General features: G+C 30.7%; 1 protein-coding gene across 2 annotated transcripts; it reads left to right on the plus strand.

The window, feature by feature from the left end:
* The first annotated feature begins 7,356 nt into the window (after window positions 1-7,356).
* On the plus strand, window positions 7,357-12,247 carry LOC107873279 (ferritin-2, chloroplastic). Of its 2 annotated transcripts, XM_016720058.2 has the most exons (8): window positions 7,357-7,935; window positions 8,028-8,111; window positions 8,200-8,260; window positions 8,376-8,463; window positions 11,346-11,407; window positions 11,571-11,636; window positions 11,747-11,810; window positions 11,933-12,247. In XM_016720058.2, the coding sequence occupies exons 1-8, from the start codon at window positions 7,661-7,663 to the stop codon at window positions 11,980-11,982; spliced, it is 750 nt and encodes a 249-aa protein (XP_016575544.2). In that variant the 5' UTR covers window positions 7,357-7,660; the 3' UTR covers window positions 11,983-12,247. The 2 variants fall into 2 exon arrangements, with proteins under 2 accessions (XP_016575544.2, XP_047270733.1); XM_047414777.1 differs by lacking the exon at window positions 8,028-8,111 and having other exon boundaries at window positions 7,575-7,935.
* Window positions 12,248-15,027: the final 2,780 nt, after the last annotated feature.

A 15,027-nucleotide genomic window follows, 5' to 3' on the forward strand; every position in this document is an offset into this window, starting at 1 on the left:
TTATATGTTCCAACAGCTATGTTATCTGATGCAACATATTTTATATTTGTTGCAACAGATAATATATCTGTTGTCACAGATGTGTTATTTGATGCAACAGATATAGAATCTGTTGCCACAACTCAATAAAAATGGTTCTTCGAAAGACTAATTAATAATAATAATTTGAAAAGTCATGACTTATATCACAATATTTATTTTCTTAATTTAATCAAAAATTTAATTAATGTGTGGAGGTGAATAGTCGCGCCTTTTTGCCTCTCATTCAAATTCAATCTTCTATAAATAGGTCCGTTCTTACTCAATCGCTCATTCAAATACACATTTTATTTATTTATTGCATCTCGCTTTTCATATTACACTCTAGAAGATAAGATTATGGCTAACCCAGTGTGGGATATTGCTTTTCTGTAAGACGTCGTGAATGAACTTCGGAATCAACTTCATGATCTGCAATGGGAATTGGGAGGAGTTAGATCAAGAATGCTCTGCGAGATACGCAGGCTGAGGAGGGTCTTGCTACTTTCGGTTGAAGATTGGCCGGCTGGCAATGATGATGTTGATAATAATAATAATAATTAGACTATTATTTTTCTTTTAGTCTATTATATGTATTTTTATTTGTTTAATAAATAAATTATGTTTGATCTTTGACGTTTTAATTCATATTTAATTTTTATTTTGTCTATTATCTTCTCAACAAATATTTCGACGATTCGACGTAAAAAGGAATAATTTAATATCCAGTGGCAATAGCAAGATTTATCTTTTGGGTTTGTGACAGGGGTTGATTTGTGTTGTTTCAAATAGATTAATCATTCGTTGCAACAAATAATTAGTCTGGTGCAACAGATAAACATTCTGATGCAACAGATAATTAGTCTGGTGCAACAGATAAACATCCTGATACAACAGATAAAACGTCTGATGCAACAGATAATATAATGATGCAACAGATAATATAATGATGCAACAGATAAATAGTCTAATGTAACAGATTACTCATCTGATGCACCAGATAATTGATCTGTTTAAATTATGGGCACTTGTGCTGGTGCATTTTTTAATCCAAAAGGGCATTACCATCCATTCATAATGTTCGTTAGGAGTGCTAAATGCTGTTAGGGGAATTGATTCTTCTGAAAGCTTAATTTGCCAAAAACCGCTTTTACAGTCAAATTTTGAAAAGTAGTTTTTTCCTTAGCAAGGTTAATTAAATTATTTTTATTTGGAATAAAATATCCATCAAAAACACAATTTTTATTTAACTCTTTTTAGTTAATTACCATTCTAGGTTTTCCGCTTTTGAGTTTCGCATAATTCCTTACCATAAAGGTTGGACTGCTGTGTGGACTCTTACTTTCTTTTATTAATTTAAGATTAAGTAATTCTTGTATTTATTTTTTAAATTCAGTTTTATCTTCTTCATTGTACAACATTGGTTTAACTCTTATTATGATACTAGGATCTTTTAAAGTTAAAACTGTTTTTTCATGACTATTATTCCATTTTTCTAATGGATTTTCTCCATAAGATACTTGTAAATCTTGTTTTTATCTTTTCTAAATTAAGGCATTTACAAGAGTAATTTTTTGGATTTTCCAAAAATCTTTGTTTAAAAATTCCTTGCTCTTTTATTAAAACATAAGGATTATGTTTTCTTGGGATTTTTTTAAAATGATTACATGGTGTTTTAAAACTAACCATGTATATAGTTTGATGATAGTCCAGAAACTGTTGAATAAAATCATTTCCTAATAATAAGTCGGTTTCAAGCTTGTCATAAGAATAAACATGTTTTATAGGAGCTATCTTAGATCCTAAAATTATTTCTACATTTTTCTTTTCATGTGTGAATTTTTCTTTATCACCTGTTATACCTACAAGATAGGTGTTTGAATTAGATATATCTCAATCTTTTATTGAAAAAGATCTGGCTAGACTAGTTTCTGAGTCATTATCTATTTGACAACATAAAGTTATTTTTGTTTTGTAGGTTGTAAATTCTACGAATACTGCTACTCTGAATGAAGTTTCTTTAGGCATTAATTTTAGGTATAAACAAGTTTTATCGCCTAAGGTTATTTGAATTCCTTCCTTTTGGATACTATATTGATCTAAACTATTGAGGAATAATCCTCCCAAGATTATATTGTAATCATTTTCATGTTCGCTGATATAACAAGGAACTCTTATCCTTATTGTTCCTAATTGAATTGGTAATTCTACCATCTTTGAACATTCATAACTATTTCCTTCAAATATTTTATAAATATAAGGTTTACCTTTATAGCTAATTAATCTGTCTAAGATAATTTCCTTGACGTGATTTGCTGATGATCCAGATTGTATCAGAATTGTTTGTTTGTTCCAGTAACTTCCATTAAAGAATTTTCCTGAAACTTCAGTAATACTGTTAGTATTATTAATGGTAAATCTTGTAGAGTTACCTTTTCTTATTGAGTTTTTTTTCATATTCTATTGAGAGTCTTGGATTCGAAGTAGAGGAACTTCTTATTTCTATTGCTTTTCCTACCTGGAATTCATATTCAGTAGGAATGTTTGGTTGTTGAATTTCTGCTTTAACTATCCTTGCTATTCCTGTATATTCTTGATCAATTTCAACAAGACTTTTGTTTTTATAAACATTTCCATAGTTTGAGTTAGTAACCATATATAGAGCCTGATAATAGATGCTCATGATATGATTACCTGGTTTAAAAAGATCATTTCTTTTTACTTGAAAATTCAAACTTAATGTTTCATTAAAATTTGCATCTTTTAAGGATATACAATACCTGGGGTAGTAGGTGAATAACAATTTGGTGTATGCCAAATTACCTTCAACTATGCCTAGATTTCCTTCCCTTGTATTTATGAATCTTTCGTTTGAGAGATTTATTACTATGGGAAAATCTATATCTTCTTTAAAGGTAGATTTAACCATGATATGGATTCCTCCAAGATAAACATAGTTCATCTTTTTTCTATTTCTTTCTGGATTTTTTCTTAAGATTTGGTCTATCATAGGCTTAGTTAAAAGGTTAAGCTTATGTCTCCCAGTTGTTTGAGTGACCTCTATCACCTTTTCAACCTCTTCATATTCGTGATAAGAGATTTTATTTCTTAAAAAGGTTCTTTGGAGTCTACTAAATATACTATCTTCTGTTCGAAGATTAAATTTTAATCCTTGTATTTTTCTTAACAATTCTTCATCAAATGTGGCTTTTAATGCGTATCCTCATTGATCTTCTTTAGATTCTATAACCTGAGTTGTTTCTTCTAAATTCTCAATGTCTTGATTCATTCTTCTGAATCAGTACTTGATTATGAGAATTCTTCATAAAGTTCTATATAAAAGTCTTCACTTTTAATAGATGAGATTAACTCTAGGTCTGATTCTATTTCTTCTCTATCTATTTTAGAGATTTTTACTCTCTTCTTATTACATTCATAACTTTTGTGGCCTTCTTCTCCATAATTATATCATTTACATCTATCTGTAGAATTCTTTTTAAAATTTCTATGCTTTTTGTAATACCTTTTCCTTGGTATGAAATTTTTTTTAGAAATGTTTTTTCTTTTAATTAATCCTTTAGTTTTCCAGTGTTTTCTTTTTCTTTTTAAAGGATTTTTCTCATGACATCCCTATTGAGATGCTGCTTCTGTGTTTTCACGGTAGACCTGAGTACCAATCCTATTGGCTTTTCTCTGCATATTATGCAACATACATAGTTGACTAAGTCTTTGATTAAGAAAAGTAATCCTTTTTTCTAAAGAATCATCTGTTTAATCTTCTTTAGCATATTCTGTTCTAAAATAACTAGCCCAATATCCTCACAGTTTTTGAAAATATTTATCCATAAATGGAGTTAAATTTTTACTACTATCGAATAGCTACTAGTAGTATGTTTCAAATTCACAAGTATATTCTTGAATATACTTCATTTTACAAATTTGAAGTTTTTCTAGCCATTCTGCTGCTAGTAATCCTTGTTTTTCTTTTCCTTTGGAAATGTCTGATTGACTTCCTAAGAATTCAGCTCCTATATATTTTACCAGATGATTTATACCTTCTCTAGTTGATTTTTCAAAATCTGCGATAACTGCTAGTCTAAATACGACTTCAGTTTCTTTAGATACTCTTCTAAACTAATTATCTACTTTTCCTGTAAAGGTATTTGTGGCGATTAAATATTTTTCTTCACTAGCGTAGTTACTTCCTTTTCCTAGAATAAAAAATAACTCTAGGTTTTTTGCCCATAAATCTAGAAATTCTCCAGGCTCTCTTTTACAGTCCAAATCAAGGAACTGAGCTGCTCCAACATCTCCCACTGGTAGCCTATTAGGCATAAATTTAGCCTTGAAATTTATATGGTATTGACTATTATAGTCTTTCCATTTCTTAGATTTGGTAAGAAACTGCTTCTTGGAATATGTTCTTCGTTAAATGAGCTTTCTTCTTCCTTAGGGGCCTTAAAGGTTCCCTAGGGTCCTCCTGTGTCCCCTTTATTCATGTTTACTCGATAATTTTGGTCATTTAGATCAAGTTCTTCTAAAGCATAGACTAGTTCGTCTAGTTCATTCATTTTCTTTCTTTTCAACTAGGTCTTCTACTTTTGTTTTGGAAGTAGATGCTTCTTCTTCATCATTATTAGAAATTTTTTCTAATTTTTCTAAATCTTCTTTTTGTTTTATTTCTAAAAATCTAGATATAATTTTTTTCATCTAAACTACCTTGTTGATAGTTTCCTTTATTTGAGATTCTAGGGGTAAGGATATCATTTCTTATTCTTTTCCCTAATTCTTTATTGAAAATATTTGTTCTTTCAATAATTTTACCCATATTAGCTGATGAATTAATCTTAAGGGTTTTTATCTCTTCTTCTATTAAATTTACCTTAAGAGTTATATGCCTTTGCATAGCTAAAAGGTCATCTAAATTATTTAAGACTCTTTCTATTAACTCTTTGTTATTCATTTTTAAACAGATTATTATCTAATTTGAATTCTAGATGCCAAATTTCTTGTTCTAAAAGGAAAATAGTTTTCTTTTGATGAAATAATGACTGTTTACAAACTCCTGCAAATTGATTATATGCATATCTTTCTTTTCGGATGTTAAGTTCTTGTTTTAATTCTGGTAATATTTTTAAAGCTTGTTCTTTATTCATAATGGTTAGGTGAATGTTAGAAATCAATACTTCCAACGTCAGGCGGATGTTTAAACCTGATCTTATTATAATTAGGTGGTATATTCCTTATTCTTCTAGATTTTAGATGAATTATTAATTTTGCCTCTAAACTAGAGATCAAAGTAATTAAATAATCCAACCTTTGAGGATATTTTTTTGTTTCATTCAATTATTTGTATTCTAAATATTTACTATTTAGAATATTCTTGACCTTTTTAAAGATATTATATATATATATATATATATATATATATATATATATATATATATATATATATATATAATATTTAAATTATAAAAGAGACAAATTTGAAATAGTAATAGCTATTAGAGTTCTTCAATTATGAGTTTCTAGCTATTAAGATAATATATTTTAAATTCAAATACTTAATCTTTCAATTCAAAATTTTTATTATAATATTTTTAACTTTGTTTTACAATATTTTTTAATTTTGTCCTAAAAACTACCATGTGACTATTTTAATATGTTGTCACTTGTCATTTGTCTTGTTTTAGTTTATTTTAAAATAGTTAGAATTTATTTGGTACTTTTCAACTATGCGTTCCTAACTTTAAGATATGAACTTTTTTAATGCTTCTACAATCTTAATATTTTTAAAAACAAATATTTAATACTTCTTTATTGATTTTTTCAATTAACCTACTATCAAACTTTGTCCTAAAAATTGTCACATTTTATTTTAAATTAAAAGCAACTTGTGTATTACTACTACTATTACAATATTTTTAATTTTGTCTTAAAATATTTTTTAATTTTATCCAAAAGACTGCCACATGACTATTTTAATATGTTGCCATTTGGCATCTTCTCTTGTTTAATTTTTCTTTTATAAATATATCAGTTTAGGTATACGCGCCTCGCGCGTGTACCTCACTTTAATGAGTTCAAATGTTATACTAAGTAGAAAATTTGTTTAAATAATAAAGATGAATACAATAATTAAGTTCAACATCTTTTGAATATGTAAAGATGAAAAATTTATTTAATTAAACCTAACCCTTATCGAAAAAAATTCTCAAAGCCGATCGATATTCATTTGCTACCTGTAAACTGCAACAAAACAATACGATAATAGTGACATCAAACAATACAATTAAATCTAACTTTTACACAAAAAAATTCTCAAAGCGTCTGACACTCATCAACCACCTATTAACTATAACAAAATAATACAATAATAGAAATGTCAAAATAATATAACTATACCTAATCTTTACACCAAAGAATTTCTAAAATCAGAGATATCAAAGCAATACAATTAAACTTAACTTTTACCTAAAAAAAACCTTCAAAGTCTACCAACATTTATCTACCACCTGCATACTGTACAAAATAATACGATAAAAGAAATAACAAAATAATACAATTATATTTAAACTTTACACACAAAAAATTTTCAAAGCGATCAATATTCATTTATAACCTGTAAACTACCACAAAATAATAACTAATAGAGATATTAAGACAATACAATTAAACCTAATCTTTACCTAAAAAAATTCTTCAAAACTGACCGACATTCATCTACCACCTCTAAATTAAAATAAAATAATACGATAATAAAAATATCAAAACAATATAATTAAATCTAACATTTATATATGAAATCCTTTAAAGTCAACCGTAAGTTAGGAATTGCAATAATTTATTCCTACATATTAAATGAATTTCTTAAAACAAATACAGAGTTTGTACTTGCACCGTGTATTGAAAATTGTATTTACATTGACAACTGAGCATACAAAAAGAGGAAGCTAAGAAGAAGGAAATTCATATTGAAGAGAATGTGCCTGCGCCTTCTACTTGATCCAACTATTCGGTAAAATAAACCATCAACATTTTGATTTTATTTATGATGAGTTCAACAATATTAATGAAATTAGTCAACTAGTGATTTATTTATAGAAATATTTTCTTAATAAAATTTTATTTTAGTAATATTTTTTAAATTGATTAATATAAAGAAAAATATTAATTGATTCTCCTTACATCTATTTAAAAGTTTCATATATTTTTAAAAATTTAATCAATATAATAATAACTGAATAAAATAGTGAAAAAAAGTCTTTAAAAATAAAAAATTACATATTTTTAATATATTATAGGTATAGATATAAATTATAGATATACAGACGAGGAGACATTAATCATTCTAAAGGTTAAAACAACTATTCGTTTTTGTCTTTTGGGAAATGAACGTTTTTGCTGCAATTGTGGAGCAGGGGCATCTACAGATATGGCACAAGGCAACCACGCGCTTCTGCCAGTGAATCAATCACGTCTATCCACTTGTCAATCCATCCAACGGTCCTAATGGTCTGCAGTCCACTCAGCTTTTTGTATATGTATAGGGTTCATTTCCCCTTCCTATCATCAGTCATAACCACCACACACTGAATTTTCTCCCTCTCCTCCTCTGTTTCAAGTAACCCTAATTTGCACCATGCTTCTCAAGGTGGCACCAGCTTTTTCTTTGTTGAACACCCCTACCCATGGGGAAAATCTCTTTTGCCTGGAGAGTTTTTCTGCCAAAAGTGGAAAGGGCTTCATGGTTTGTGCTTCAAAGGCCACCAACCACAAACCCTTGACCGGTGTTGTCTTTGAGCCTTTTGAGGAGTTGAAGAGAGAGTTTACGCTTGTACCCACTGTTCCCCAAGACTCTCTTGCTCGCCAGAAGTACTCCGATGACTGCGAAGCCGCTATTAATGAACAGATCAAGTGGGTCCTTCCTTTAATATTTTTTTTTGTGTGTTTTAAATGCATATTTTAAGTCTATAGGGTTAAATCTGTGATTATTTTTACACTTCCAGTGTGGAATACAATGTTTCCTACGTTTATCATGCCATGTTTGCCTATTTCGATCGAGACAACGTTGCTCTCAAGGGTCTCGCCAAGTAATTTTACAGAAACCCTCTCCAAATTTTGAATTTCTTCCTTTGCTAGATTGTTTTGTATTCTGAGTTGTTGATTTCTTGACCGTAGATTTTTCAAGGAATCTAGTGAAGAGGAAAGGGAACACGCTGAGAAATTTATGGAATACCAGGTGTTTGATAATTCGCTGTTATAATGAACTAGTATTTTTTTGCTTTTTGTCATCGTTTTAAGGCTGGGTTATGGTTTCTAATTTAACTTTATTTTTTTGTGTTTGTTATTTCTAGAACAAGCGCGGTGGGAAGGTGAAGCTGCAGTCTATCTTGATGCCACTAACGGAGTTTGATCATGCTGAGAAGGGGGATGCATTATATGGTAAGTTTGGCCACATTTATCCTACTCCCTCCGTCCCATATTAATTTTCTACTTTTTACTTCACATGCCCTTTAAAAATCATTAAAGAAGTGTAAAATTGATTACTTAAGAAATCTTTTTGGAACTTTACAAATTAATTGTTTTAGATTTCCAAAAAGAACTATATAAGGGTAAAATTGGGGCCAAACCCATTGACAGCCTTCTCAATTGGTACCATCTTTCACTTTGGCATCTCAAGTGGATGTTGTTCACTTTTGACACCTCAAAAAAAGAAAAATGTGTCACTTTGACACTTTTTGCTGAATTAGCAAAAATATACAATGCGCGAGTATTGTTGGATTTGAAATCGAGAGGGCGTCATGCAGAAGCTTAAAATCGCAAATCAGTGAGATGATAATTTAGATGACAAAAAAATATAATACTAAAAACATATTATTGCATATGATTTGACCAGTTGACCTACATATTAAAAAAAACCTAAATAAAAAAAATATAAAAATCAATTGAGAGAAAAACTCTCTCTGAACAAAACTCTTTAAAGACTATATTGTAGATGCTATTGTGTTATGACATGAGAAGGGGTTCTTGTATTTATAGATGTCCAAAATCTTTCCTCTTAGAAAGAGATTAGCCAAATATGAAAAAGTTTTATATTTTTCTTTCAAGAAAAAGTAAAACTTAATTTTGGTAAGAAAATCAGTGCAAAAACCCTAACAAATCTCCTTTTTGGTTTGATTTTCTGCAAAATATTCTTGATCCTCCTTCTTCTTGTGCATAATATTCGTTTTTCACACATTCTTCATATATCACTGCTTTGACATGCTTTAAAAATTGAAGCTTTTTGGGTTTAAAATATATAAGCCCTTTCGGGCTAAACACATTGAACTCCTTTATAGAGTTAAAAGTAAACTTTCTTTTCAAATATGTAATAGCAGGATTATTGAAAATATGATTGACAATCATCTCCACATGTAGTTTTTGGACATATATGTTCATTATCATCAAATTTATTGCAACTTTGTTCTTAACATGTCCTCAATCTGAATCATCGGATCATTGAACCATAAACTCTGATATCACTTGTTGGGTTCGAAATCGAGAGCGTCATGCGGAAGCTTAAAATTGCAAATCATTGAGATGATAATTTAGATGACAAAAAAAATATAATACTAAAAACATATTATTGCATATGATTTGTTCAATTGACCTACATATTTAAAAACCTAAATAAAAAAACATAAAAATTAATTGAGAGAAAATCTCTCTCTAAACAAGATTCTTTAAAGGCTAATATTGTGGATGCTATTGATGAGAAGGGGTTCTTTTATTTATAGATGTCTAAAACTTTTCTAAGCTACATTGTGGATGCTATTGATGAGAAGGGGTTCTTTTATTTATAGATGTCTAAAACCTTTCTTCTTAGCCAAAAAGTAAAACTTAATTTTGGTAAGAAAATCAAGGCAAAAATCCTAACATGTATTACACGCGCTGCTGACTTGTAAAGTGACAAATAGTATGCCGATACTTGTCATTTTTCTCCAAAATAAATTTTAAATAATTAATTTAAATTATTATATCTTCTTCTCCAAATAACCTTTCTCATATTATTGCATATGATTTGGCCAGTTGACCAAATCATCTTCTCCAATTTTGTTCAACACGCATCTGCTCAGAAGTTGGTCAATTTTGTTGATTGAACTCGCACCACTCCAACTATTTAATCACCGGCCAAATCACCTGAATCTTTTTCAAAAACTTCAACTTTCTTCTACTCAATTTCATCTACAATTGCTGTACAATTCACCTTTTTCAAGTAGTTAATTTTGCATATTTGTGCCCGTTCTAACTGAATCGACAAGCAAGAGTTTCAAAGGATACAAAATCGTGAATGCAGCTGTTGTTATCCAGAGCATAGCAACCAATATTTGGTACAACAACTGAAACAAAGTTTCCAAATTCGTCACTATAATGGCATTATATATAATATTACCTACTAAATTCCACCATACCTACAACTTCAATTTCATCAAAAATGATTCTTTTTTATTTTTTTCAGCTGGGTTGTCGAGGAAGATAGCTAACATTGCTGAAAATGGGTAAACGGGTCGGGTCACAAGGAAAAATTGTTTTTTTCTTCCAGCTGGTTTTTTGATGAGATTAGCTAAACATGAGTATATGGATGTGTTAAGAAAAGGAAAAAAAAATGGTGAAAAATTAATGGATTGAAAGAGTGAAGAAAGAGAAGAAAGATGAAAAAATTACGAAAATACCCTTGCCACGTGCCCAAAAGCGAGTGTGATACATTCTTTTTTCTGAATTAGCAAAAGGTGTCAAAGTGACACATTTCTCTTTCTACGAGGTGCCAAAAGTGAACAATATCCACTTGAGGTGTCAAAGTGAAAGTGGTGTCAAGTTGAGGGGGCTGTCGATGGGTTTGGCCTAAAATTGGAACAAGTTGATTAATTCTCTCTTGGTTTTGTAAATTGACAAGTAATTTGGGATAACTAGTTTTAGGAACAACTTAATAGGGACGGATAGAGTAGCTGTAAATTTTATTTTGGAAGTTTTTATATAGACTTGAATCTACCTTCTGCCAAATATAAATGGTTCTCTATCAATATATTGGAAATGGATTGCTTGTTTCAACGACCACCGTTCCTCTCTTTTCTGTTAATTGAGCCGTACTCATCTTGGAAATTAAATGGAGTTAGGTGCATATTTATTGTGATGGTTCTGTACACTAAGATCCCTATTAACTACTGTTTAATTCTATTACCCTTCTCGTGAATTTGAAAGGCTAGTAAACACTACTTTTGTTACATTTTTACAGACTCTGACTTAAATTTAATTGCCACCTTTTTCTTGTTTAATTTTCTTTGTAGCAATGGAGCTCGCCCTGTCCCTGGAGAAGTTGACGAACGAAAAGCTTCTAAACGTGCATGCTGTGAGTTCCTCTGCCATACTATACATTTTGATGTAGGGACGATAGTTGTGTAGGTTTTTGTTATAGAAATGACAAACTTTGAAGTGTGACCAGCTCTACATGCCTTTTTTAGAATCTGCCACTTTTAGTTTTTTAATTGACGTAGCTAAACTCTTAAAAACAGGTAGCTTCACGAAACAATGATGTGCAATTGGCTGATTTTGTTGAAAGTGAGTTCTTGGGAGAACAGGTGATAGTTATACTTTTATGCAGAAATAATGCTATATGTAAAAAGATTTTGAGATAAAATCTTAAATCCATTTGTAGCAGAAATTCAAGCTTTTGCTTTACTAATGTTAGGTGGAAGCTATCAAGAAGATCTCAGAATATGTTGCTCAGTTGAGAAGAGTTGGCCAAGGACATGGTAGGATTACGTATCCCATTTAAAGATTGTATTTGTTCATTGTGAAATATCTTCATATTTATATAAACTCCCCCCCCCCCCACCCCTGTTATTTAACATCTATCTCTTTGGTTGTAATTCAGGTGTCTGGCATTTCGACCAGATGCTGCTGCAAGAGGGAGCTGCTGCTTGAAGGAGAAGATAGAATTTTTCTTTCCAATTGTATTTTGCCATTGTTATTTGGGTAAATTTGGATATTTGAATGGGCTATCTGAGATTACGGGCCTCGTATTATTAGTAGACTATTAGCAAGTGCATATAAGACTGGCCTAATAGATTGATCTAGTCAGCTGTGCTATTGTTTACTTACTAGTTATCTAGTATGCTACATCTATGCTAGTCTTCGGGCTATTGCTTGCTACTTCTATCAAATTTAAGTAAATCTCCTATTGTTTCAACTGATGTTTCGGTATTTCTGCAACTTATTGCATCAAATAAGGTTTATTGCGATCTAGTTTGAACTTTGGACTGCCAGCAGAGATCAGCAATAGGAGAGCAGGAGTATATTTGTTTCCAACTTATGATTATGTTAGATGGTTGAGCATTCTCTCAGTTATTCTTCTATACTATCAGTCGAAATACGCTTTTGTAGCTGCTTTCATTTAAGTTTGGTTATTATCTGTGTTTTCTTTTATACTTAAGGTATGACTTTTGTTTAGGGTGATTTGTAAGATTCTCTATAATATTTTGTCATGAATTTCTGTATTTCAGCTATTTCGTTCTCTCTATATATTGCTTTGGACTGTTTATATTTTGATCTGAAGGTCTATCGGAAACATCCTCTCTACCTCAAAGTGGGTAAGGTCTGGTTATACTCTACCCTTCTCAGACTCCACTTTGTGGGATTATGTTGGGTATGTTGTTTTATATATATATATTTCTTGTCTTGTTATCTGGGAATTCTGGCATCTCTATACTTTGTGAACAGTTTTCCCCTTCCCTTCATTGAGTAAAACGTAATGGAGAACGTAATTTTGAAATCAGCTTAAAGAGAATGGAGTTGTTGGGCATTTAGTTCCAATACGAAGGAGGGGTAAAAAGGTGGAATGTAAACCGTAACCATCCACATTAATTTGATTCTCTGTGCTTTTGGTTTTTGGGTTATTTGGTCGGTCGTCAGTTTGATTTTTGAAAAGTTAGGTTTTCAGTGTCTTCACCACTGGAGAATTGGTTGAAGAGACTGTCTTGATGATGCAACCGATAAGCTTAATGACTTTGTTTCATCAGTTAGTGTGAACGAAGGCCAAAAACTGCTTTCAAAACCAAAAGCTTTGATGACCTCAAGACTTGGTTGAACTCGTCCGACACTTACAGATCAAGAATGTGATTGGTCGCACCTGAAAGATGCATGCCACAATTGTAAATGATGCCAGTTTTTAAAGATGAATGCCACAATTGTAAATGATGCCAAACTTTCAGTGCACTCAATTGAATATACCGGCAACAGTTTACTCCTTCCACTCCTTGTCAATTGCTCCTTTGTTTTTTTAGTCAAACGATATAAACTTTGACTAACATTTTAAGATGTATTTCTTAATCAAATTAAAAAAAATTATAATTTGTAATATTTTTCATGTAATTTTTGAATATCTAAATTTTAATTTTTTTTAAAATTAAATTAATCTAATTTAATTTAATTTTAAAACTTAATCAAATTGACTCATAAAAAATGAGGAGAGCAATTAGAAATGAATGGATGGAATAACTATTTGTCGTTTTAACATTTTAAGAATTCTGTTCAATACTAGGGGTGTCAAAATGAATCCAAATTGAGTTGATCTGCCCAATCCGCCTAATATTTAATGGGTTGAGTTCAAGATAATTTATTATTGGAGTTGACCTGCCGAATTTGTTCAATATTTAATGGGTTGAGTTCAAAATAATTTATTATTGAATAAATTTTAATCTATTAAATTCCAACTTATTTTTATATTGAGTTTAAATGAGTCCAAGCCAATCTTCACTTCAACCCGTTTAATCGAAAAATAATTCTTAATCAATGGAGGGATAGTCTAATGGTTAGGCCCACATTTCAAATTGTCATAGTTTCAATTCAAATGACCAAAGTGCCCAATTAGCATTTTATTTTAGTTTTTATGAATAATAATTGTTTTTGACACTGTTTTTTGAAAAAGTTGTGGAAATACTTGTTTGGATAAGGTTTATCGATGCTTGACTGATGAGCGAAAAATATATATTTTACCTAAAAAATACTAGTAAATTGTATGAGGTTTCAATTGAACTTATGAACATTAAACTTTAAAAGTTCAAAATAATTTTATTATCCGTTGGCGGGGTACAATGATATAAATTAAGATTTTTTTGATTAATATCATCCTTATTGTTTCACTTAAGTTTTAACCACATCCTTATTTTATTTCAGCTAATTGAAAACATCCTCCAAGTTTTCAAAAATTATCCAAAACACATCCTTTCGTTAAGTTTTCTGTTAGTATTAGTGTTGATCCATTTGTCGCATGAGTTGGTTTCCCTCTCTCCATCAAAAGATAAAAGTCGTGGCATTTTTTTTAAAATCATCGTTGAAGTATTTTTCTTCAACATCAAGAACCCAGCTTGGTCATGGAAGCAGTTACTCAATTTCACTCGGCATCCTCTGTATCTTCAAAATTCTCCTCCCTGTGCTGCTTTAATTTCTCCACTGAAACCTTGTAATTCAAATCTCATTACTTTCTAACGATCAATTTAACCAGTCACACCTCAAAGCTGAACCTTAGGCTCTCCGCCAAGAATCTTAGTTATTTTCTTGTTGCATAACCTAGTTAGGCTATCCTCACTAACAAATCTTTGAGTTACTTATGAAGGCATACATGGACTAACTCCCGAATGGAAAGCTCCAACCCTGCTTTCAACTTTTTTTTTTTTGGGGTTTAGGAGATGATATTCATATATAGAATTAATGTTCTACATGCGTAGTAGGAACAGTAGGTTCAAAAGGAGCCCTTGAGACAGTTTGGGCTTGTACAAAGCTAGAAGAGTTCAAATTATAACTTTTAACTGTCCTAGGTAAGGTGCTTTCTACAATATCTGCTGCCAAGTATGCAGCTACATACATCGAAGGATCACTCAAAATCTGCAGTTGGCTAATAGGTGGTCTCCATTTCCTATCTTTACCAGTGCATCAACAACTCTATTTTGCTCCCGGTAGGTATGCTTCATG

This window comes from Capsicum annuum, chromosome 6, assembly GCF_002878395.1.
Source record: "Capsicum annuum cultivar UCD-10X-F1 chromosome 6, UCD10Xv1.1, whole genome shotgun sequence".
Taxonomy (NCBI): Eukaryota; Viridiplantae; Streptophyta; class Magnoliopsida; order Solanales; family Solanaceae; genus Capsicum; species Capsicum annuum.